This window comes from Rhinoraja longicauda, chromosome 2 (genome assembly GCF_053455715.1).
Source record: "Rhinoraja longicauda isolate Sanriku21f chromosome 2, sRhiLon1.1, whole genome shotgun sequence".
NCBI lineage: Eukaryota > Metazoa > Chordata > Chondrichthyes > Rajiformes > Arhynchobatidae > Rhinoraja > Rhinoraja longicauda.
The window spans coordinates 33,111,115-33,137,268 of NC_135954.1; the positions used below are offsets into that span (position 1 = coordinate 33,111,115).

Consider the following 26,154-nt stretch of genomic DNA (forward strand, 5'->3'; position numbering starts at 1 on the left):
GATAAAACTCTTGTAAAGTGCCTTAAGCCATTTTACTGTTGAGACTGCCATAAAAGCAAGTTGGTGTTGATTTGCCATTTTCAAAATATTCTGTCATGACATGATAAAACTGATTGAGCTAAAAATCTTTTTTTTTGTATTCTGTTGGGCTAATGCACTTACTATTCATGGCATGAACTGAAACTTTGCTTTAGATTACTGTCTGAGAATCACTAATAGATCTTAATTTTGCAAGTGGACTCCAGAAGTGAGCAGAGGGGAAACTTGAAACACAAGGAACTGAAGATGCTGGAATCTTCAGCAAAATACAAATTGCCAGATAAACTTAGCAGGCTAGGCAGAGCCTGTGGAGGGGATGGACAGATAATGATTTTGGTCATAGAAAAATAGAAACATAGAAAATAGGTGCAGGAGGCGGCCATTCAACCCTTCGAGCCAGTACTGCCATTCGTTGTGCCTTCAAGGGACCCACATTTGTCTTTACTAATCTTTTTCTCTTAACATACTTAAAGCTTTCACTATCCTTCTTTATATTCTTGGTAAGCTTACCTTCGTACATCACATTTTCACCCCGTATTGCCTTTTTGTTACCTTCTGATGTCCTTTGAAAGTTTCCTAATCCTCTGGCTTCCTGCTACTCTTCCCGCTATGTTATATACCTTTTCTTTTGGTTTTATACCGTCCCTAACTTCCCTTGTCAGCCACAGTTGCCTCTTAGTCCCCTCAGAATCATTCTTCCTCTTTAGAATGACATGATCCTGCATCTTCTGGATAATGCCCAGAAATTCCTGCATTATTGTTTCACCATCTGCTAGGATCCTTTTCTAGTCGACCTTGGCCAGCTCCTCTCTCATGCCTTCAGAGTCCCCTTTGTTGAACTGCAGCACCTTTAACTGATTTAACCTTCTCCCTCTCAAATTGCAGATTGGTCGTCTGCCCAATCCCTCTACTGTTGCTGCCAGTCCTGCTGAATTCTTCCAACAGTTTTCATTAGCATAGACACTTTACATTTTCAATTATGCAGATCTTGCATTGTGTGAATAATCCATTTTACCCCAAAAGAAAAAGATGCTTTATGTAAAAGTACATGCCTGCTTCGGAAGGAAGGATGAACCATTTAATTGCAAAATAAACAGAAAATCATACTCTATTAATATATAGGAAGGCAATTTAATTTATCTAGTTATTATTACTAAAACTCTCATCTTGTATATAAATTTTTATATTTGATTGTATAACAGTTTGTTCATGAAATGCAGCCAAAACGGTACACGTTAGAATGAATGAATGAATTAATAAGTTTATTGGCCAAGTATGCATATACAAGGAATGTGCCTTGGTGCTCCGCTCACAAATGACAACACAAACATACAGTTAACAATTTAGAATAAAGCATAATCACAACAAAACAATAAGGATACAACATTACGGTCTAAACATGTGGGTGAAAATAAACCAGAGCAAAAAAGAGACTATAGACTTTGGTTATTGGGTAGAACTATCACTCGTGGAAAAAAGCTGTTTTTATGTCTGGCTGTGGCAGCTTTGACAGTCCGGAGTCACCTTCCAGAGGGAAGTGCTTCGAAGAGTTTGTGGCCAGGGTGAGAGGGGTCAGAGATGATTTTGCCCGCTCTTTTCCTGGCCCTTGCAGTGTACAGTTTGTCAATGGGGGGGGAAGGTTGCAGCCAACAACCTTCTCAGCTGTACGAACGATCTGTTGCAGCCTCCGGATGTCGTGGTTGGTGGCTGAGCCAAACCAGATCATGATGGAGAAGGTGAGGACGGACTCAATGATAGCAGTATAGAATTGGACCATCGTTGCCTGTGGCAGATTGTGTTTCTTCAGTTGCCACAGGAAGTACATCCTCTGTTGGGCTTTTTTGACTGTGGAGTCGATGGTGGCCCCCCATTTAAGGTCCCTGGGGATGATGGTTCCAAGGAACTTAAATGACTCCACAGATGTGACTATTTTGTTGTTGATGGTGAGTGGGGGGAGGGGAGGGTCTACAATTAGTTCCACAACAAAGTTCCTTGTGTTTCAAGTCTCGAAAGTCTACAATTAGTTCCACAACAAAAAAACGGAAGACACAAAAAGCTGGAGTAATTCAGACGGTCAGACAACATCTCTGGAAAAAAGGAATAGGTGACGTTTTGGGTCAAGCCCATTCTTCAGACTGAGAGACAGGGGAAAGGAAAATGGGAGGTATAGACGGTGATAGAGAGAGATATGGAACAAATGAATGAAAGATATGCAACAAAGTAACAATGATAAAGGAAACAGGCCCTAGTTAGCTGTGGGCTAGGTGAAAACGAGTTACCGAAAATGAAACCCAACAAGACGACAGTAGTCGTCTAGTACAACTTGGGTGGGGGAGGGTACTTGGGTGAAGCTAGTACAACTTGGGTGGGGGAGGGATGGAGTAAGAGGGGGATGCAAGGGTTACTTGAAGTTAAAGAAATCAATATCACACACACTGGGTTGTGAAACACTGGATTGCTTGCTTCACTGCCTCCAAGTAATTGCTGGTCCTTCGGTTGGGTGGAAGAGTCAAAGCTGATTGGACAATGCGAGTGATTAAGCACCACCTTCCAATCTGGGATCGATGAAAAGCAGAAGATAGACACAAAAAGCTGGAGTAACTCAGTGGGACAGACAGTCTGAAGAAGCATCTGGACCCGAAATGTCACCCATTCCTTCTCTCCAGGGATGCTGCCTGTCCCGCTGAATTACTCCAGCATTGTGTGTCTATCTTCGGTTTAAACCAGCATCTGCAGTTCCTTCGTACACAGAGATGAAATGCATCCATGTGAATGGAGGCGGTGATGATTGGCGGCTGTGCAGAGCCCGGTTGGGCGGTCCGGGCCAGAGTGATAGGACAGGGGATACTGGCTGGGCGGGCGGGCGGACGGGGACACTGGCTGGGCGGGCGAGCGAGCGAGCGGGTGGACGCGCCTCTTGCAGCTGCAATTGGAGGCTGCTCCGCGCTCATGTCCTTCTAAAGCAAAAACCTGGCTTCACCAAAGCAGCAATTCCTTTCTTATTACTTCCGGCTGGGTGTGAACTGTGTGTGTTTTTTTTTTGTATCTGGCGGCGTTTCCGAGAGTTTCTGGTAAGAAGTGTAAGTTATAGTTAGTAGATGTTTTGCTTTCAATTCCCAAAACAATGAATAATGGAGGACAGGAAAGGTTAAGACGGATTGGGTTGTTTCCATTCGTGAGGTTAGAAAAGTACATAGTTAGAGGCCCTTGTTGAAACTTTAGATTGCCTCGGTTCATAATTTAACTTCTGCACGTATCATGTGTTTTGATGAACTTTTCTATTCTCTTTACTTTGTTCGTTACAGAAAATGTCGAAATCGCTGAAGAAGATGGTGGAAGAATGCAAGGAAAAGAATCAACCAGACCTGGATATGTGTGACAGGGGAATCTCCAACATGTTGGACATTTCAGGGCTGTGTAAGTACAACTTTTTCAACTTTCTCTCTCTTTGCAACAGTTGTTCCACGAATGAGTGGTTAGGTTTAACACCTTGCTAGGAAAGGTTTGGAGTCAAAATGATGCTATATAATCGATACTGAATGTAATTGACAGTAACCTAATTAGGTCCTTGCCAACCGCTTTAATACATAATCTTGTGCTGGAGTACCATGGAAGTCCATTTTTGGATGATAAAGGAGCCAATCCTGAGCAACTGATGTCTGGGGTGCCTGGATGTATACACCACAGTGGGAAACAATATGCTTTGTGTCTATGTTTCAATAAGGAAGCATCACTAAACTGTGGCACTTTATTTTGCAATGTGTTGCTTGATATTACCAGTTGCTATTTAGTATTGCAGTACAATACAATACAATATATCTTTATTGTCATTGTACAGGGGTACAACGAGATTGGGAATGCGCCTCCCATACGATGCAATAATTTAATTAATTTAAACAACAACCCAACAAAACATATTATAACAGTTTTAAGACAGAATAAAGTGCAAGTAGATCTGTGCCGGATCACTGTGCGATGTGACCATCTGGCTCAGCAGGACCGGTTCATAGCAGCTATGGCCCTGGGGATGAAGCTGTTCCTGAGTCTGGAGGTGCGGGCGTAGAAGGCCTTGTATCGTCTGCCCGATGGAAGGAGTTCGAACAGACTGTTGCAGGGGTGTGAAGAGTCTTTGTGGATGCTGGTGGCTTTTCTGAGGCATCGTGTGTTGTAGATGCCCTCCAAGGCTGGTAGCTGTGTTCCGATGGTCCTCTGAGCTCTATGGACTACCCGCTGAAGAGCTTTCCTTTCTGCCTCCGTGCAGCTGAGATACCACACAGGGATGCCTGTTACCAGTTGTTGTTGTTGTTAAGATGAAGAAGTAGGTTATTCGAGGCTTTGGGGAGGGCACCTGTAGATGAGGGCTAAGGGGTGGTTGTAAATTGAACATTAAGGGTCATCACCTGTAAACGTTCCATATCCACACCACCCCACCAGTGCAGATTGCCCCTCAAGTTCCTCATGAATGTTTTGGAGATGAGACATACTGCATCAGTCACAATGATTTTAATGCTCTTTATCAGATCTAGCCAGCCTCTGTTATTCAAAGGAAAACAAGCCCACCTTCATAATTCCCAGTCTTCCTGACTGACCAAATTACAGAAAATTCACAATGCTAATGGAAGTCACTTGGTTTATTGTGACTTTTCTGGAGCTAGTGTAGCTGGGACATGTTGGCCGGTGTGGCCTGTTTCCGCACTGCACCACTCTATGACTCTGACCATGACACTGCACTGAACTTTCTGTGCAATGGGCTCCTTTCAAATTGAAGCTGGAAATATTTGCAACACCTTGCAATTGATCACTCACTAGGTTGCTAATGCGCTCTCGTTAAAGGAAGCCAGAGAGTAGCAAGTGGAGTGTGTGAGAGTCTGATTGTTATGGGTTCTCAGATGATTTTGCACTCTGTGGTGTCAATGCCAACACTGTCAGGGACTAGAATTTAAGTGAATGTTACTCATTCTCCATCATGTGACGGCAGACAATAAATAGTATATATTGTTGCCTAGCATGGCTGTAGTTATGATATATTTACTTCCGTATTTGGGCTACCATGGCAAGACTAAAGTGGTGGTGAGGAGTCTATGAATTGTGACGCAATGAATATAATGGAGAAACCATGTATAGATCTGAAACAGCTTTTCTTGAAAGTGTGACTATGTTGGTGTGCTGTAGGTAGACAAATTTGTTCTTGAGGCATGATGGGTCACTACTGGTAAATATATGATTGCTGCTTTCTCTGTTTGCCTTTGAGCAACACTTCCAGTTATGACCTGATGAATTCCATTTATTTACTGACAGTCAGTGAGTTTCTCTGTCATTGACTATCACTGCATCTTAATTTTCTAATTTGTACATGGAATAGAGGGAAGTTAGCATTTGCAAGTTAATGGTGGTGAGGTACTGGCTTGACATGCAGCAGTCCTTCTAGTGCTGCTAATTCTGCACTCTTATCTAGAGCAAAAACACTAAAAATGCTTCCTGTCTTGCTAAATCTGCAGCATTTCTCTTTTTGCATCTATTCTGTGTTGGATGGAAATTCCAGAATTGAGATGAAGTTATGACAAAGAAACAACAGTATATTTCCAAGTTGGAATAGCGGACCTTAAATGTTACTGCTGGCCTTTTGGTGATGTAGTAGGTGAGTCAAGGGACTGTCCCACAGGTGATGTTTTTAGGCGACTGCTGGCGAACGTAAAAGTCGTAACAGATGACCAAAATTTTCTTTTACCCTACGACAGTGACCATGACAATGCCGAGTCAGGTCGATACAAGTTACTTTTTTTGTGAAACTAGCACCATCTTTGGAAATATCGTGAAATTCCCATGCTTATCAATGCTTCTCCGGCGTCCTAATTTTTGCTGAAATCACTGACAAGTCTAATTATACAATACAATATACAATACAATATATCTTTATTGTCATTGTACCCAGGGGTACAACGAGATTGGGAATGCGCCTCCCATACGATACAATAATTTAATTAATTTAGACAACAGCAACCCAATGAAACAATTGTAACAGTTTTAGACAGGATAAAATGCAAGTTGATCTATGCGTTGTGACCATCCGGCTCAGCAGGACCGGTTCATAGCAGCTATGGCCCTGGGGATGAAGCTGTTCCTGAGTGTGGAGGTGCGGGCGTAGATGGCCTTGTATCGTCTGCCCGATGGAAGGAGTTCGAACAGACTGTTGCAGGGGTGTGAAGAGTCTTTGTGGATGCTGGTGGCTTTTCTGAGGCATCGTGTGTTGTAGATGCCCTCCAAGTCTGGTAGCTGTGTTCCGATGGCCCTCTGAGCTCTATGGACTACCCGCTGTAGAGCTTTCCTTTCTGCCTCCGTGCAGCTGAGGTACCACACAGGGATGCCATGCGTTAGGATGCTCTATGGTGCAGCGGTAGAAGGTCGTCAGCAGCTGTTGGGGTAGACCAGACATTTTCAGTGTTAGGTAGAACAGTCGTTGGTGTGCCTTCTTGACCAGCGCAGCAGTGTTATTGGACCATGTTAGGTCCTCCGAAATGTGAGTGCCCAGAAACTTGAAGCTGGACACTCTCTCCACACTGTCCCCGTTGATAGAGATCGGGGCATATTCCCCGTTATATGACCTACGGAAGTTGATGATCAGCTCCTTGGTCTTGGTGGTATTTAGGGACAGGTTGTTATCCGAGCACCAGTCCGCCAGGTTCTGCACCTCTGCTCTATAGTTTGTTTCATCCCCGTTGGTGATAAGCCCGATCACCGTTGTGCCGTCTGCAAACTTGACAATGGTGTTGGTGTCGAATGCAGGAACACAGTCGTGTGTGAAGAGGGAGTAGAGCATGGGGCTCAGAACACAGCCCTGTGGTGTGCCGGTACTCAGGGTGATGGTGGAGGACAGGTGCGGGCCCATTCTCACTGCCTGCGGTCGTTCCAGCAGGAAGTCCAGGATCCAGTCACATAATGACGAGCTGAGGCCTAGCTGGTGGAGTTTGGTGATGAGCTTGGTGGGGATGACTGTGTTAAAGGCGGAGCTATAGTCTATGAATAGCATCCTCGCGTACGTGCCCTGTCTCTCTAGGTGAGTCAGGACAGTGTGAAGAGCCAGAGAGATGGCGTCCTCTGTGGATCTATTTGCCCTGTATGCAAATTGATGTGGGTCCAGTGATTTGAGAGTTTTGAAATATAACATCTTGCCCGGGTTACTTGAAAACCAAGCTTCACGGTAACAGGGCATAATCTGGATTGACTTCCAGTTTACTAATGGCAGTATTAAGAAATTTAATTTTAAACGTGGTTAAATGGATTTTTGTGCGGTGTGGGCATTCTTTGAAAATGTATGGGATATCTGGTTTCTGGGTTGCATATCTGGGTTGGGAGCCTACTTTAAAAGTAATCGCTGATGGCCATAAACATCGCAAAATTCCCACGCTTACCTGACCGTCACTGTCGCCTTCAATCTACCTGTCAAATGGCCTGACAGTAAATAAATTGGTTAAACACAAGTGTTTTATAGTATCGTCAAATGACTTTACTTAATTTAATATTACGTGTTTCTAAATGCATCTGTGACAACCTAGCAAACCTGGGGACAGCATGCGACAGCACCCGCAATAAGCAATGATACCTGGCGACAAGCCAATAGAAATTTCTATCCGGAAAATTTCTCAGCGACGCGCCGAGATCCACTACGATTCTTTGAAGACTACTCACGATCATGCCTGTGACACCCCGGCGAACTGTCGACGACAGCCTAGTCAGCAGCAGTCGCCTTAAAATCGCCTAAGTGGGACAGGCCCTTCAGGGAGGTATTGTCAGAGTAGCCTTGGTAGGCAACTGTTGTTCACTTTGTAGCTGATAAACTCTGTCTACAGTGTGTCAGTCATGAATATATAAGAGAGTGGATTTGGTACCAATCAAACAAGCTTCATTGCCTGAAAATCATGGAATTTTTAATAGGCTACAGAATCAAACAGCACAGAAACAGACCCCTTGATCCATTGAATATCCATCGATACTGATCCCATTTTCTAGTGCAAATCTGTAGACTTGCATGCTTTTGGCAGTTTGAGTATTCCTCATGTAGTCGAATGCCTCATCATTGTTAAAACATTAATCACATCATTCCTTGGCGTCCTCGACTCTATGAAAAACAGTCTTGTTGGAACTGCTCTCATTCAGGCAAGTGGAGAACATTCCACCACACTCCTGACAAAATGAAGCTACAAGTGAACCATTCACTTCTCTATACCCATTCTGTCACCTTCTCCTGTAATCACAGCTTTTAGGTGGCTTTTTATGTTGTGTTTAGGTCAATGTTGACCACTAGGATGATAATGCTACCATGATTATTGCCTGGTGCTCTAATAGCTCCCATCAAAGTGATCATCTCTTATTTCTGTTCTGAGATAATCCTCCAAATATATCTTCTCCAAAACTGTCGTAATGTTCTCCCTAAATCAAAAAGGCAACCCCACGCCATCTCTTGCGAGCACCTCTATTGTGCATGTAGCATCTTGTTGTTGGAGATTCTGTGCCAACCTTGTGCGAAGTATGTGCACAGTATGATTTTGTTTGTGGCTGAGGAGGGAGGTGGCGTTACAGAGTGGAGTTTATGATGCCCCACAAAATATAGTGGGGGTGTGATACAGATTGCGATGGAGAGATAGTGCTAAAGTTTAATTGAAGGAAACTAGGACTTGCCCAAGATCTTATGCCAGACAGGTTTACTGTTTAGTCCTTATACTGATCCAAGGTATTGTGGCTCTGATATGGTTGATTCTGGTCTGTACTACAGCCCTCTGGTACTGTATCCTTGAATATGATTTGCCCCAACTTGTTCAGTTTTGGAAAGTAATGGCTTAGTCATCACTTCCATGTTCCCTATTCCTTTCCCATGTAGTAATTCAGTCTCATTCATTGCATAATTATTATGCTTATAAATATGTAAATATTATTTGCATAATTGTATAGAATATTTCTAATTCAGTATAGAATAGCTATTATATCCCTGCAGTTGCAAGGATGACTGGATGCAAGTTATTAAACGCAGTCTTTTGCCCAGAGTAGGAGAATTGAGAAGCAGAGGACATAGTTTTAAGGTGAGGGCGGTAAGATTTAATAGGAACCCGAGAAGTGACTTTTTTACATAAAGGATCGTTCATAAGTCATGGGAGCAGAAGTAGGCCATTCGGCCTATCGTCTTCCCACAAGTGGTGGGTATATGGAATGAGTTGCCGGAGGAGGTAGTTGAGGCAAGTGCTATCGCAATGTTTAAGAAACATTTAGATGGGTACATGGATAGGATAGGTTTCGAGGGATATGGGCCAAAAGCAGGCAGATGGGACTAGTGTAGATGGTGCATGTTGGACGCGTGGACAAGTTGGGCTGAAGAGCCTGTTTCCATGCGGTATCACTCTGACTCCAAAAAGGCATTGGCAACAGCAATTTGTGTTTTTTTTAATTTGCCAAGATTCACAGTCTTTAGCTTCAGGTAATGTATTGCTGTGAGTTTGAGTATTTTAATTTAATCACATTGATACAAAATGAATTCCTGTCAATTAAAGTGAAGTCCCCTTTTCCCCATCGAAATCCCTGTTAGGAGGTGAAAGATCATTTTTTCATAACAACTAAAATGCTATGAATTGATTCTATACAAGACTGAAATTGATGTAATGACTTCAACTTGTATTACATTTTATTTTTATTCTGTTGCAGTTACTCTATCCAATATAACCCAACTGGTGCTGAGTCATAACAAGTTAACAAGTAAGTAAACTTGAATGCTAATTTTAAGTGACTGCTGTTGTGTTTGCATAACATGTACTGCTAGTTTTCAAATGGGAGTGTCCAAGTTCTGGATGAGTCACATCCTTCAATATCTTAAGATAATGCACAGGATAGAAAGATGCAAACCAAGTGCCAACCCTTCTCCTAAAGCAGTCTGCCAGAGAATTGGGCTTGGGTCCCTGGCAATGGGAGTGGGGCTGATAGTGTCAGGAATCGCATATCATAGCACCCAACAGTAACAGTGACTATTATAAGGCATTCTGTACAAAATCAGAGGTGGGGAGGAATAGATAAGGTAGGGTAGCAAGGATCTTTTTCCTTCAGCAGGGTACCTAAGATGAGGGCATAGATTTAGTGGAGTGAGACATTTGCTGTTTTTTGGAAGCATTAAGGCAGGAATTTGGAAAGGCATACAAAGCCATGGTCCCAATGTGAGTAAAGGGGTGTAGTTTGGATGGATGCAATGGAGGGTCTATGGGCTTATTCTGTGCTGTAGAACTCTGACATGGAAAAATATGAAATAATTGGGAAAATAACATAATATTATATAGGAAGCGTTTTTATTGAAAACCAATTGCAATTTTTGGTGGGCTAGCTTTGGTCTCCGAGTTCAGAACATAGAACAGTATAACACAAACAGGCCATTCGGCCCACAATGTCCATGCTAACCTGAACTTCACATCTACCTGTACGTGATCATATCTCTCATTCCCTGTGTATCCATATGCCTATTTAACAGTCTTAAACACTGCTATTGTATCCATTTCCACCAGCATGCCTGGCAGCGTGTTCCACGCACCCTACTTTCTATTCTACCCATCTGCTTTAAACTTTACCCCTCTGACAAAGCTATACTCTCTAGTCTTTGACATGTCCACTTGAGGTGTGGTAATTGAGAGTTTGGCACTGATTGAGCCAAACTTTAGTGCCATGAAGAAACTCTCCCCTTTCTCGTCTCTCACTTCATGATTTCCTTACCTGAACAAAAAGGTGTGGGTGATGTTGATCCTGTGCTAAGATTTGATGCTGCTTATAAATAATATCGCGGATTTAAATTAAATATTTTCTTTTTAATTGGGGAGGGGGTAAAGGTGTGATGGGATAAAATGTAAGAAGTGCTATGCAAACACGCTAGTCAAGCTTTTTGACCTGATGTACGGTGACATTCTGTACTATTTGTGATTCAGTCAGAGGATTGTGAAGCAGCAGGTCTTGACTGATAGGTGACGGGTTGATCATCGATTAATGAGTGCAGTCATTCAAATGCAGGACAAAACGTTCATGTTTGGTAGAAGTTACAAGGCAAACCACTGGAAAGAAAAATATAGATCCTGTGTGTTTAATATGTATATTTTTAAAGTTAAGTGGTCTTTATTGATGAATGCTTCGTCGGGAAGGGGGTTGGGATGGGCTATACGATCTTGGAAAGCAACAAGTTGAAATGTTCTTTAATGGCAACAATAATGCTTTTATTAGTATTTTTTAAAAGTGTGGTCATTACCACAAAATGATTATTGTGCATATTAATAATATATTCCTTTATTCGTCCCACACCGGGGAAATTTACAGTGTTACGGCAGCAAAGTGGATAGTAAGAGATCATTCATTATAAATAAAAGATACATAAATTGTCATCAGTTTTCTGTGTGTTCTTAGCTGTTATTGTTGACTCGCCTGCTGGGAGCACTGCTGGTTGTGCAGTCTCACAGCAGCGGGAAGGACGGACCTCCTATATCTCTCCTTCACGCACTTGGGGTGAAGGAGTCTGTCACTGAAGGAGCTACTCAGTGCATGGGGTGGGAGTCGTTGTAAAGCAGCGATGTTAGTTTTGCCATCATCCTCCTCTCTCCTAGTGAGGGAAGGCGATCAACCTGAAGTCGTTGTGCACGTGGGCACGAATGACGTCGGGCGGAAGAGGAAGGAGGTGCTACAGCGGGAGTTTAGAGAGTTGGGAAAAACACTGAGAAGTAGGACGTCGAAGGTGGTTATCTCTGGACTGCTACCGGTACCTCGTGCTGGTGAGGCCAGGAACAGAGAGATAGAGGGTATGAATTTATGGCTGAGGGGCTGGTGCAGAGAGCAGGGATTTAGATTTCTGGACCACTGGGATCTCTTCTGGGCTAGGGGTGACTTGTACAAAAGGGACGGGTTACATCTTAACAGCAGGGGGACAAACATTCTGGCAGGCAGGTTTGCTAGTGTGACACCTGTGGCTTTAAACTAAGTAGTGGGGGGGAGGGGTTAACAAATTGTGAATATGAAGATGAGGTAAAAGGGAATACAGGAGATATTGCAAAAGACTCTCGGAAGAATGGGAACAGAAGTTCTAGAGGGGAAAAGAAATTAAGGGCAGGGCCAATTGTGACCGATGTGAGAGGGGAGGTAAATACAGAAGTTAAAGTGTTGTACTTAAATGCGCGTAGTATAAAAAATAAAGTGGATGAGCTTGAGGCTCAGTTAGTCATGGGCAAGTATGATGTTGTAGGGATCACTGAGACATGGCTACAAGAGGACCAGGGCTGGGAACAGAATATTCAGGGGTACACAACGTATAGAAAAGACAGACAGGTGGGCAGAGGGGGTGGGGTTGCTCTGATGGTAAGGAATGATATTCATTCCCTTGCAAAGGGTGACATAGAATCAGGAGATGTTGAATCAGTATGGATAGAAATGAGAAATTGTAAGGGTAAAAAGACCCTAATGGGAGTTATCTATAGGCCCCCAAACAGTAGCCTCAACATAGGGTGCAAGTTGAATCAGGAGATAAAATTGGCGTGTCAAAAATGTAATGCTACGGTGGTTATGGGAGATTTCAACATACAGGTAGACTGGGAAAATCAAGTTGGAAATGGACCCCAGGAAAGAGAGTTTGTAGAGTGCCTTCGAGATGGATTCTTAGAACAGCTTGTACTGGAGCCTACCAGGGAGAAGGCAATTCTGGATTTAGTGTTGTGTAATGATCCTGATCTGATAAGGGGACTGGAGGTAAAAGAGCCATTAGGAGGCAGTGATCACAACATGATAAGTTTTACTCTGCAAATGGAAAGGCAGAAGGGAAAATCGGAAGTGTCAGTATTACAGTATAGCAAAGGGGATTACAGAGGCATGAGGCAGGAGCTGGCCAAAATTGACTGGAAGGAGGCCCTAGCAGGGAAGATGGTAGAACAGCAATGGCAGGTATTCCTGGGAATAATGCAGAGGTTGCAGGATCAATTTATTCCAAAGAGGTGGAAAGACTCTAAGGGGAGTAAGAGACACCTGTGGCTGACAAGGGAAGTCAGGGACAGCATAAAAATTAAGGAGAGGAAGTATAACATAGCAAAGAAGAGTGGGAAGACAGAGGATTGGGACTTTTAAAGAGCAACAAAAGTTAACTAAAAAGGCAATACGGGGAGAAAAGATGAGGTACGAGGGTAAACTAGCCAATAATATAAAGGAGGATAGCAAAAGTTTTTTTAGGTACGTGAAGAGGAAAAAAATAGTCAAGGCAAATGTGGGTCCCTTGAAGACAAAAGCAGGGGAATTTATTATGGGGAACAAAGAAATGGCAGACGAGTTAAACCGTTACTTTGGATCTGTCTTCACTGAGGAAGATACACACAATCTCCCAAATGTTCTAGGGGCCGGAGAACCTAGGGTGATGGAGGAACTGAAGGAAATCCACATTAGGCAGGAAATGGTTTTGGGTAGACTGATGGGACTGAAGGCTGATAAATTCCCAGGGCCTGATGGTCTGCATCCCAGGGTACTTAAGGAGGTGGCTCTAGAAATAGTGGAAGCATTGGAGATCATTTTTCAATGTTCTATAGATTCAGGATCAGTTCCTATGGATTGGAGGATAGCAAATGTTATCCCACTTTTTAAGAAAGGAGGGAGAGAGAAAACGGGTAATTATAGACCAGTTAGTCTGACATCAGTGGTGGGGAAGATGCTGGAGTCAATTATAAAAGACGAAATTGCTGAGCATTTGGTTAGCAGTAACAGGATCATTCCGAGTCAGCATGGATTTACGAAGGGGAAATCATGCTTGACAAATCTACTGGAATTTTTTGAGGATGTAACTAGGAAAATTGACAGGGGGGAGTCAGTGGATGTGGTGTACCTCGACTTTCAGAAAGCCTTCGACAAGGTCCCACATAGGAGATTAGTGGGCAAGATTAGGGCACATGGTATTGGGGGTAGGGTACTGACATGGATAGAAAATTGGTTGACAGACAGAAAGCAAAGAGTGGGGATAAATGGGTCCCTTTCGGAATGGCAGGCAGTGACCAGTGGGGTACCGCAAGGTTCGGTGCTGGGACCCCAGCTATTTACGATATACATTAATGACTTAGGCGAAGGGATTAAAAGTACCATTAGCAAATTTGCAGATGATACTAAGCTGGGGGGTAGTGTGAATTGTGAGGAAGATGCAATAAGGCTGCAGGGTGACTTGGACAGGTTGTGTGAGTGGGCGGATACATGGCAGATGCAGTTTAATGTAGATAAGTGTGAGGTTATTCACTTTGGAAGTAAGAATAGAATGTGGCGGCTCCCGACGTGCCGGTGGAACCTCTCCACCAGGCCGTTAGCCTGCGGATGGTAGGCCGTGGTGTGGTGAAGCCGAACCCCTAACAGCTCAGCCATGGCTGACCACAACTCAGAGGTGAACTGTGGTCCCCGGTCTGATGTAAGGTCCACTGGCACCCCAAAGCGTGCGATCCAATTTGCAGCCAACGCTCGAGCACACGTGGCCGTGGACGTGTCGGTCAATGGTATGGCCTCTGGCCACCGGGTGAACCTGTCAACCACCGTGAGGAGGTGAGTAATGCCCCTCGAAGTCGGGAGGGGACCCACAATGTCCACGTGCAGGTGGTCAAATCGGCGGTTTGGCAGACCGATTTGCTGGAGAGGCGCCCGGACGTGGCGCTGGATCTTCGCCGTCTGGCACGCGACGCAGGTGCGGGCCCAATTGCCAACCTGCTTGCGGAGACCGTGCCACATGAACCGTGTGGCCACCAGTGCGACTGTCGTCCGAATGGATGGGTGAGCCAACCCGTGGATTACATCGAAAATCCGCCTGCGCCAGGCAGCAGGCACGATGGGGCGTGGTTGGCCCAATGACACGTCGCACAAAATTGTCGCTCCATTGGGGCTGAGAGTTCAAGGCTGCGTTGAAGGCACGACTCTCCGGCCCCGATTGGATGGACGCACTGCCGTGGGTCTTATTAGGCATCCGGACGGCACCCAAGGAGGACCTCGCAACGTCATCAGCCGAGCTCGTCTACGGGTCGCCGCTCACCGTGCCCGGGGAGTTCGTGCCCTCATCGCCGGGGCAGCAGGAACCGTCCTCGTCCACCCTACAGCGCCTTCGTGAGCGAGTGGGAAAACTGGCACCCGTCCCTACGTCTCACCATGGGACGTTCCACCCGCACGTCCCATTGGCCCTTCGAGATTGTGCCTACGTTTTTCTCCGCCGCGACGCCCATCGAGCACAGCTTCAGAGACCTTATGAGGGCCCTTTCAAGGTGCTGAAGCACGGTGAGACAACTTTTGTGTTGGACATGGGGGGCCGACCGGAGGCCGTGTCAATTAATCGCCTCAAGCCAGCGCACTTGGACATTGACCAGCCGGTGCGGGTTGCACAGCCTCGGCCGCGCGGGCGCCCCCCTTTACAAGTGCCTCCAACACCGCACCCGCCGATCCCCTCATCTCGACCGGTATTTGTACCCCCTTCTCTGCCCCCGCCAGCTCCCCCGGTTGTCCCTTCAGCTGAGCCCCCGCCAGACCCCCCGTCGGACGGGTACCGTACACGGTTCGGTCGACTAGTGCGACCACCGGTGCGCTTCGTGCCTCTGGTTCTGGGGGGGGGTCCTGTGGCGGCTCCCGAGGGTCGGGCCATACCACTCACGACCCCTCGGCACGGGAATGGGTCGAGCCAAGGAGGCGGACTTCGGCCGGGAGTATAAAGGTCAAGGACCGCATGACTCTCATCCCCTTTTGGAGTTCCAGAGATACAGTAAACACGCTTTCGTTAACCTTGCCTACTTGTCGTTATTTTGGCCTACTTGGCCCACTACAAGAAAGGCAGATTATTATCTGAATGGTGTCAAGTTAGGAAGAGGGGGAGTTCAACGAGATCTGGGTGTCCTAGTGCATCAGTCAATGAAAGGAAGCATGCAGGTACAGCAAGCAGTGAAGAAAGCCAATGGAATGTTGGCCTTCGTAACAAGAGGAGTTGAGTATAGGAGCAAAGAGGTCCTTCTACAGTTGTACCGGGCCCTGGTGATACCGCACCTGGAGTACTGTGTGCAGTTTTGGTCTCCAAATTTGAGGAAGGATATTCTTGCTATGGAGGGCGTGCAGCGTAGGTTCACTAGGTTAATTCCCGGAATGGCGGGACTGTCGTATGTTGAAAGGCTGGAGCGATTGGGCTTGTATACACTGGAATTTAGAAGGATGAGGGGGGATCTTATTGAAACATATAAGATAATTAGGGGATTGGACACATTAGAGGCAGGAAACATGTTCCCAATGTTGGGGGAGTCCAGAACAAGGGGCCACAATTTAAGAATAAGGGGTAGGCCATTTAGAACAGAGATGAGGAAGAACTTTTTCAGTCAGAGTGGTGAAGGTGTGGAATTCTCTGCCTCAGAAGGCAGTGGAGGCCAGTTCGTTGGATGCTTTCAAGAGAGAGCTGGATAGAGCTCTTAAGGATAGCGGAGTGAGGGGGTATGGGGAGAAGGCAGGAACTCCGCTATCCTTGAGCTCTATCCAGCTCTCTCTTGAATGCATTTGGAGAATTGGCCTCCACTGCCTTCTGAGGCAGAGAATTCCACAGATTCGCAACTCTCTGACTGAAAAAATTCCACAGATTCACAACTCTGACTGAAAATAAATCTGAGTGATAACTTTTACAGACAAAGTGTGGTTGGTGTATGGAACAAGCTGCCTGAGGAGGTAGTTGAGGCAGGTACTATCGCAATGTTCAAGAAACATTTAGACAGATACATGAATAGGACAGTTGTAGAGGGATATGGGCCAAATGCAACCAGGTGGAACTAATGTAGATGGGACATGTTGGCTGGTGTGGGCAAGTTGGGTTGAAGGGCCTCTTTCCATGCTGTAGGACTCTGATTCTGAGTCTAAACGATTGTCGGGATGATGACAAACGGCAGGTGACCAATCTCACTTGGGGTGAAAATAGGCATAACAATATTGCTTAAGTACCAAAACCAGCACTCTGCTTAGTTGAATTCCATTTAATCTATAGGTGACCAAGAGGGCAACAAGAGTGGAGTGGATTAGCAAAATAATCTGGCAGCCCTTCAGAAGTTTGGGGCTATTTACAATCGGAATAGTCACCCAGATTGTGTTGGGTCTTTCCACTGTAGAGGATATCACATTATGAGCTGTGAATAGATGACACTGATTACTTTAGCCATAGGTATGTGTTCCCCGTGATAAACGTGGATGCGATTGACACAAAAGGGGTCATTATAGCATTAGAAACAGAAATTTGTTATTGATGGCATTCGTGATGCAAAACTCTGGCATTATTGCACAATGGCCAGTAGTTGCCATTGATAGTGTTGCTTTTGAGGAATCCCTGGGCTGGGGAAGAGTGTAGAGTGAAAGGACGAGGGAAGATGGTTGGTTGCATCACATCCAGCATGTGACGAGGGAGTACAAAGTGTCAGGGTGGTCTGCTGGAGTGACCAGTCCTAACCAATGCTCTTGCCGACCCTGTCTCAGTGCAGCGCTGAGCCCCACAGCCCTGGTCTGCTACACTGCTTGCACCAGCCAACTCAACACCTCAAGGCCAGATCACATCAAGCTAATGGTGATCAAGGGTGAAGCCCACATAATCCTGCAACAGCGCTCATCTTCCCCTCTTTTTTATCTTCCCAACCTCCCCACACACAAGGTTCCTGTTGAATCTCCTGCTTAGTCCTTGGTGAGGGGACTGCCCATTGTTGACGCTACATTTAAAATTATCTTGGTGAATTGAAAGTGGCCAGGTTTAAACCAATCTATAGACAAGAGGAATTGCAGATGCTGGTTTACAAAAAAACTCCACAAAATGCTGATTTTTGGTGTCCAGTCTAAAGAAGGGTCGTGACCCAAAATGCCACCTATCCATGTTCATCAGAGATGCTGCCTGAACCCCTGAGTTACTCCAGCACTTTTATCTTTTTAAGTCAATTTGTCTTTCTTTGCTGTTAATTTTCATTGTGAGGAGGAAGCAAAATAAAAATGGAGATGCAGTTTGTTGGCATCTGTTTGGTCTGATTTACTGAAAGTACCTGTTCTCTCCTGTTGGATGATGAAGCACATCACCCTTTGGCTCGGAAGGGTCAGTATTAAACAAGAATGGTTAATGTGTGATCCATCACGGTGGGCCTTTCCTGGACATCATAGTAAGTCTTTCACTTACAGTTGTGCCAAACGTGGTTTAGTGGCTTTTATGCTGGTGCAAAAATAGTTCACAGGAGTGACCAATTTCTGTAATAGTAATATTTTTTTGCTGGAACCACTTCTATTTATAATTGCTCCTCACCAGAAATGAAGTGAGTTAGTGATATTGAATGCTTACTCTACTATTAATAGTCTTTGACAGCTTAGCCCGGGGTGCCTTTGTGAAATCTGTGATGGATCTGTCAGTACAGAATTGATACTGAAATATTTCAAACCAGCTGCTGTGTTATTAACTCTTGGAGTTCTAGCAGTTTTATTCCTTTCTTTGCTTTTTGGTGCAAAAAAAAAAGAGTTAACATTCACATGCCTGCCACTGTACAATGTTTTAAAAAAATAATCCTTTTGCTCTGGTTCTAAACCATCATCAGTTTCTGGGCGAGGAACCTGTTGGGTTGTGCTCTTGATTTGGTTTTCATCGCTCCATCCAAGTTCCTTAATCAAGCTTACAGTAATGTGACTTAATATCGCCAGTATTTTTAATTGTATCCACCGCTGTGAAACACCTTGGAATACCTGATAAAGTTGTTATATGTACAATTCATTTGCTATAGAACAGTTTGACATTACTGTTGAGGATCTGTCGGAGATTATCCCTCCTGACTCGTGTGCCTAAATTCTACAGTGGGCATAAATTTGCACAACCAAATGGAGGGTATTCCTTTACTTGTACAGTAAGCGAGTTCGGTATCTCAATAAACGCAAGGAATCGTGGGATTTGTCAAAGGTCATTTGGGATAAACAGAGTTGCTTGTGAACTTAATGGCTAATGTACATTGAAACAATGGTTGATAAATGATTAAATGAAATGAAAGAAATTTAAGAGTTGTATGAACTTCTGTACATTTACTGATTGAGTTCTGGATTTCAGTTCATATCAAATCTGGTTGAACTTCTGATCAAAATGATCTGCAAGTGCAACAACATCTCATTTACACACCAATGGAGGCAGTAAATTACATAATGCTACGCATAGTGAAAATATCATCAATATGCAGAACTAAAGTGATGGGTAAAGTGTTTCTCAGGATATTAGACTACTTTAGACGACCGAAGGCCCGTTCAACATGAATGTGGATATTGGCAACCTTCTTGGTTTTGTGTACTTTTTCTCTGGTCATTTGCTGATAACCACCACTGGGAGGGGGAAATCTCTAAATAGGCTTGGCGAAACATCAAGTCTTCTTGAATGGGAAATCCTCTATCCGCCATTATGCAATCCCCAGGATCAACTTTGTTCAAAACTCGCTTATTTTACATGATGCTGTTTGGCTTATAACGAGCCTTTCTCAAAATATCCCATCCTTGAATGTAATACCAACTCCTTTTAATTGAATAATCACTCGCTGAAATGTTTCGTGACCTATGCCATGATCCCCAATAATTGACTGGTTATTGGTAGAACAGTTATGTAAGATTGCTGCAAGGATTATATGGTCCAATTTTTTAACCACGAGTCAATATTTTTAAAAGTCAAATCTTTGGTGGCGGTTCTTTAGCTTGATATTGACATCACAATGTCTAATTGGTTATCATATTTGTCTCTTACAAGTTTATTAGATGATAATTGCTATGGAAAGCACATACTTGTCTGAGCTGTCAACTTATGAATTCTTCCAAAACTTCTTGCTTCACATAAGGGACAAGTGAAGATACAGAAGCAAGATAACATGGCTTTGTTTCTGCTTGGCAGCTACTCCTAGCTAAAATGGGACACATTGATCTGCCATGTGCGATTTCAATTACAGCAAAACTATCATATCTCCCCATCACTTTTCTGTCCATCCAGCCACACCTTCTGGATGTATAATTAACTGTGAAATGCAGATGTTTCTGGTGAAGACCCTGCTTCTCCTTTGGTGTGGTGTTTTTTAGAGCTAATCTTCGAATATTCTGTGATTCAATGCAATCTCTTGTCACATGGTGAAATGCATGTCTTTTTGAGTGCGGGTTGCCCAACTTATTGCGAAATAGCTCTGGCTCTGTTAGTCCTGCTCATAGTTTCTAGGATGTGCGAACATTGAACAATACAACCTACCACATCTGTACTGAGTTTATGAACTGATGAACAGTAGTGCACTTCCAAATTAAATGAGTTTGTGGTTTCAGTGGGAAGTTTAAAGTAATGTATCAATGAGCCTATTTCCCGCTTTTTCCATTGGCTTCCAGTTTTTATCAGGGCTTCTTGATTCCATATTTTGGTCAAAGGCTGCCATTATGGTAGGGGTGTTGCACTTCCCTTTTTTCTGTTATTTCCCATGTTTGAAGCAAGGCAGAGCCCAAGCTGAGCAATGCTGGGAAGTCATGTTACACCATTTTGGTTGGCCCTATTTGGAGTGCCGTGTCAAGTTCTGGACTTCAGTTTAAAAAAAGGGATGTGAGGTCTTTGGAGAGGGAGCAGGTTGTTGGTCAGTCAATGCCACTTAATGGGATTGTTAGGTAGCACCTTCTGTCATTTTGAGAGGTAAATTGGAGTTTTCAGTTTTTGAAATGGGGAATACCTGTTTTCAACATACTCTAGTGGATGCTAGTAATCCACAGTGGTGCAGTTTGGTTCATGGTGCAGGTGGAGCTGGAGCACTATCTTAAGAGTCACATTTAGAATGCTATCTAATTCCAGTCTTTATTACCCATATTCTTGGCAACTTCTCTACAGTTACTTCTTTATATCACGTGAAGAATTGAAATGGTTGAATACTTGGACGGGTACATGGATAGGAAATGTTTTGGGGGATATGGGCTAAATATGGATGAATGGGATTATCTTAAATGGGGCCTCTTGGTCAACATGGAATAGTTGGGCTGAAAGGCCTCTTTCTGTGCTGCATGACTGATTGTATTAATGAGGAAGATTAAAATCTAGAAAACACTTTTCTCATTTCATCTTAATCCAATGTGTATGCCCTATCTTTATCCTGCTTTTGTGTAATACATTAATTTTTTTTTCTTGTTCTGCAATTCTTCCATTCAAGTACAGGTTTAAGTTCAATTTCTGTTGTGTAATAGATCAGCTGTAGGTGGCGCCAGAATGCAAGTCAACCCCAAATGGTGTCAAGAGTATTTGAGGTAGCTTGCTTCAGGCAGTGGTGAGCACCGTCCCTGTAACTAACATATCCAGTTTGTGACTACTAATTTTATTGTCTGTTGAATGATAAAAGTAATCTGGAGTCCTTGGGTAAAGAGTTACCACCGCGTTTTCCTAAAGTAGAGTGTTGGTGTTGGTTCAGTCCTATCAAATGTGCCGAGATGGTGAAAAACTGTTTTGTATGCGATCGAGGCAGAAATACATAGTATAACGAGCAGTGCAAAAGAGAAAATGGAGTGCAGTATATAATGTTACAGCTACAGGGAAAGTACAAACAAAAAGTGAAAGGCCAGCAACAAAATAAAATTGGAAGTTCAGGAAATTTGTCCATAGCATATGAGGTTTATTCAGGAGTCTGATAATAGCAGGGCAAATCTTGAATCTGGTGATATGTGCTTTAGGGCGTTGTATATCCTGATTTATGGGGCAGGGGTCAAGAGAGAATATCCAGGATGTGAGGAGTCCTCGTTAGGTTGGCTGTTTTCCTGAGGTAGTGTGAAAATGAACAAAACCGTGTGCTGGAGAAACTTAGTGGATCAGGCAGCATTTAGGATCTGAATGGGCAGGTGACATTTCGGGTCGGGACGGCTCTGCCTCGGTATAGATGGAGTCAATTTGAAGGGTTGGTGTGGTTTGAAGTAGACTAGATTGCATGATAGATAGGGCTGCTCTCACAAATACAATTTTATTTTTGCAATCTTGGGCCGAGAAGTTGTCATACCAAACTTTATGCATCTAGATAAGATGCCTTTTATGATGCAGCTTACGAAATTGATAAGGGTCCTCGAAGATGAATTTTCTTTGTCTTCTAAGGAACTAAAGGTGTGCTTTCTTAGCATGTATGAATATCCTGCTAATAATTCAATGCTGCGATTTACTGAAGTACTTTATGTAAACAGTTCTGTTGCCTTAACTCAAACATATAATGCTGTGTATTTTAATACAGCAATGTCTCACAACTTTATTATGAGCACAAACACATTTATCCATGTTTACCGTATTAATGAAAAGATGACTTTGGAGAAATCTATCTTTTTATTAAAATAGCTGGGGTCAATGTATTATATGCGAGGGGCAATTGTGGATTTGAAGGACAGTATTCAAATATGTGCAAGTTGCACTATTCCCTGTTGGCTTTGTGTACATGATATTTTGTAGTCTGCATCACTATTTAAATATTATGAATTACTGTTTGATAGATACAATATAACTTTTCTTCAGTCTGAAGAAGGGTCTCGACCCGAAACGTCACCCATTGCTTCTCTCCTGAGATGCTGCCTGACCTGCTGAGTTACTCCAGCATTTTGTGAATAAAAACCTACGATTTGTACCAGCATCTGCAGTTATCTTCTTATATAACTTTTCTCTTAAATGATTTTGAGCGTTTGCTTCCTGATGACATTGTTTAGTTTATTGTCACGTGTACCAAGGTTCAGTGAAAAGCTTTTGTGTGCTAACCAGTCAGCAGATAGACAATACATGATTACAATCAAACCATTTACAGTGTATAGACACAAAATGCTGAAGCGGGTCAGGCAGCATCTCGCCGAGCCTGCATTTGGTCTCGCAGGCTCGAAGAAAACAAACAATAATAGTGCAAAGGCAGAAACAATGTTGTCTAGTTGATGTAGTTTGGAGCTTATTTTGAGGTTGTAACGTTTAATAGCCTAATAGTTGTAGAGAAGAAGCTGCTCCTGAACCTGGATGTTGGTTGTCAGTCTCCTATATCGTCTTCCCGATTGTGAAATGAGTGTGTGGCCAGGGTGGTGTGGGTCTCTGATGCTGACTGCCTTTTTGAAGCAACGACTCCTGTAAAACCCTTCAATAGTGGGGACGTCACGACTCATGATAGACTGAACAGTGTTCACCACTTTTTGCAATCTTTGTTCCTGGGTGTTCAAGTTGCTGAACTAGGCCGTGATTTAACCTGTCAATATGCTCTCTTCTGTACATCTGTAGGCCAAGAGAGTATTTGTTGGCACATAGAATCTTCTGTGGAAGTAGAGGTGTTGAATGGCTTTATTTATGATTGCATCTAATGTGCTGGGTCCAGGACAGGTCCTCAAAGATCTGCACACCCAGGAATTTGAAGCTTTTGGCTCTCTCCACCCTCATCCCATTAATGAAGATGGGTTTGTAGATCCTCGACCTTCCTCTTCCAAAGTCAACAATCTGTTCCTTGGTTTTACTGATATTGAGAGCAATGTGGTTGTTCTGGCATCATTCGGTCAGTCGATCAATCTCCTGTCTGGTCTGTCATCTGTAATTCGTCCAGTATCTGATGTTGTGGTGAATTTGAAGATGGAGTTGGAACTGTGAACGGCTGCATACTCATGAATACAGAGTGAGTAGAGCAGGGGCTGAGCACGCAGCCTTGAGGTGCTCCAGTCCTGATGGTTATCAAGGAGGAAGTATGGCTGACAATTTGTGCAAGAGTCTGTTCATGAGGAAGTTGAGGTGGAGAAGAGTAAAATATAAAGCCGGACGGAGGGATATGTGTGGACGAGGGCAGGCATGGGGAAAGAGGGGTGGGAGGGGGATAAAAAGGAAATGGGAGATTCGGAAGGGAATGAGATGATATTATGGGCGGGGGGTGGTGGGGTAGAGAGAAGGAACAGCGTGACTGGGAGAAAAGGGAACATACTGGGGTGGTCAGTGAGAGGTGGGCATGGGAAAGAGGGGGAGGTACATTACTTGAAACTGGAGAATACAGTTTTGTACTGTTGGGTTGTAAGCTACCCAAGTCGAATGCTGTTTCTCCAGTTGCCTGTGGCCCTGCTCTGGCAATGGAGGAGGTTGTGCATAGAAAGGTCAGTATGGGAAAGGGAGTTAAAATGGTAAACAATGGGGTGATCCAGCAGGCCTTGGCAGGTTGAGCTCAAATGTTTGACTGAAGGATTGCCTGGTCAATGCTTGGTCTCACTGATATAAAGGAGGCAACATTGTGAGCGCAGAATGCAGTGGACAAAATTTGATTATTTTTTTTAAAACAGATTTTATAGTTCCTGGAGAGTTAATTTTTTTTTTTAAAGATCAGCAATCATTTCAAATCTGAAAAGGAAATGGTAAAGGCTTGACTTGTAGCAGTTGAGGTGTGTAATCACTGATTTGGGGATCTATAATACTCTTAACAAATTCTAGTTTCAAAACTGGAACTGAAGCATGTTCATGCCCATTGGTAGCATGGGTTCAGTAAAAAAATGTAAATTGTCGCTAGAGTGTAGGATAGTGCTAGTATATGGGGTAATCTGGTCAGCATATACTCTATGGGCTGAAAGGCCTGTTTCTGCGCTGTATCAAGTCTAAAGATGGGTGTTAATTTTGAAATCCCATTTACGTGTGCTACTAAGATAATGTTGACATTTTAATATTTGTGTGCATTTATGAAGTATATTTTTTTTTGTACGAGTACTTGGATAGTTCCATTGCAAATATTCGTCCTGGCTGAATCACTTCCATTGAAATTTTGCCTTTGTGGCCAGCGGGAAAACCTTGACTACTACTAATTAGAAATTTTGCTGCCAATTTGTTTTCCTCTTTGAGATGTGATCTGCTGATGGACACCTGCTAACATTGTCTTCTGAAGGTGCCATCTGGAATCTATCCCTCTTATATAACATTTTATGTAGTGGAAGATAATTTCCAGATGTCTTGTCTACAAATATATTAATTACTAGATTATGTTTTAAATGGGAACAGTTTCAAAGGGTAGTGAAAGTGACTAGAATGGTTTTTTTTCCCAATCATTGGACTGTCGTTTAATCAGACATTCTAGTTTTTTTAAATGTGAGCGTTAACGCTGCACACTGGGTCAATTTTACACACTGCTCTCCCATAGAATACATTGGGTTTTTTAGATCAAAAGTTCCTTATTTTCTTTAATTGCACAGAGAAGAATGGTTAATTTTTGGTTGTCTACCATTCCAGGACATTGTATGTTGAACTGTGTTATCTCAGTAGAACTATTTCCATGGAGTTTTTGTTCAAGAACAAGAACAATTGAAGTCCCAGTGCTGAAATTGACACAGAACGCCAAAATTATGCAATTGGCAGGTTCTGTTGTGACCACCCAGGAGGTAACCATGTTCTTTTACTGCCACCTACTGGGTAAATGCTCCCATGAAATAGTGATGGTACCTTGACCAACAGGAGATTCAGCCAGAATACAAAGATCTAGCTTTTGTATTATGAATATCTAAGAGGTTGGAAATTGTTCTTGCCTTATTTATAGTAACAATAGTCATCTATTATTTAATGATCTAAGTTGCAAAGTGCCTTCTGTTTTCAGGATACACGATTACTGATTAATGCTTTCAGGTACAGAACATTCAGGTTATTGTAAAAACATTTTAAAAGTGGTGTCTTTATCCAAATTGGGAAAACGATGGATGTATTGCGAACACCTCCTCAACATAGAGACTAATTTTTTCTCTTGCCACATTTAACCTTCCTCTTATTCTACTGTTGTCACCAATCCAGAAGTTTCTATGGAGCCACTGTTGGAGAAGCAGACAGTTTGAAATTCATGATTATCGGTACAGCAATTTGTCACTGGACGCATGGCATCTTGCCTGATATCAGATTGTGGGAGTGAATTTCAGGTGGTCCATAAGCTAGCAGCATCCGTTTCATGCTTTCTCCACACCTCTTGATTTATGGCTGAAAACGGGCACAAAATGTATCCTCTAGCAGGTTTGTTTTTAATTTGTTTTAGTTTGTTTTAAACTAATCTCCCTTGCCTGCACATAAACCATATGCCTCCATTCCCTGCTTAGTCATACAGCACGGAAATGAGCCCTTTGGCCAGCTTGCCC

General features: G+C 43.4%; 1 protein-coding gene across 3 annotated transcripts in view; it reads left to right on the forward strand.

The window, feature by feature from the left end:
- rsu1 (Ras suppressor protein 1) overlaps positions 1–26,154 on the forward strand; it is a 167,241-nt gene that overhangs the window by 22,305 nt on the left and 118,782 nt on the right. Inside the window, exons 1-3 of one of the 3 annotated variants that reach the window (XM_078416679.1) lie at positions 2,921–3,119; positions 3,345–3,456; positions 9,730–9,780. In XM_078416679.1, the coding sequence (XP_078272805.1) occupies positions 3,348–3,456; positions 9,730–9,780 (160 nt within the window). In that variant the 5' untranslated portion in view covers positions 2,921–3,119; positions 3,345–3,347. Of the gene's footprint in view, positions 1–2,920; positions 3,120–3,344; positions 3,457–9,729; positions 9,781–26,154 lie in introns of those variants that run through there. The other 2 variants (XM_078416671.1, XM_078416664.1) reach the window with 2 other exon arrangements.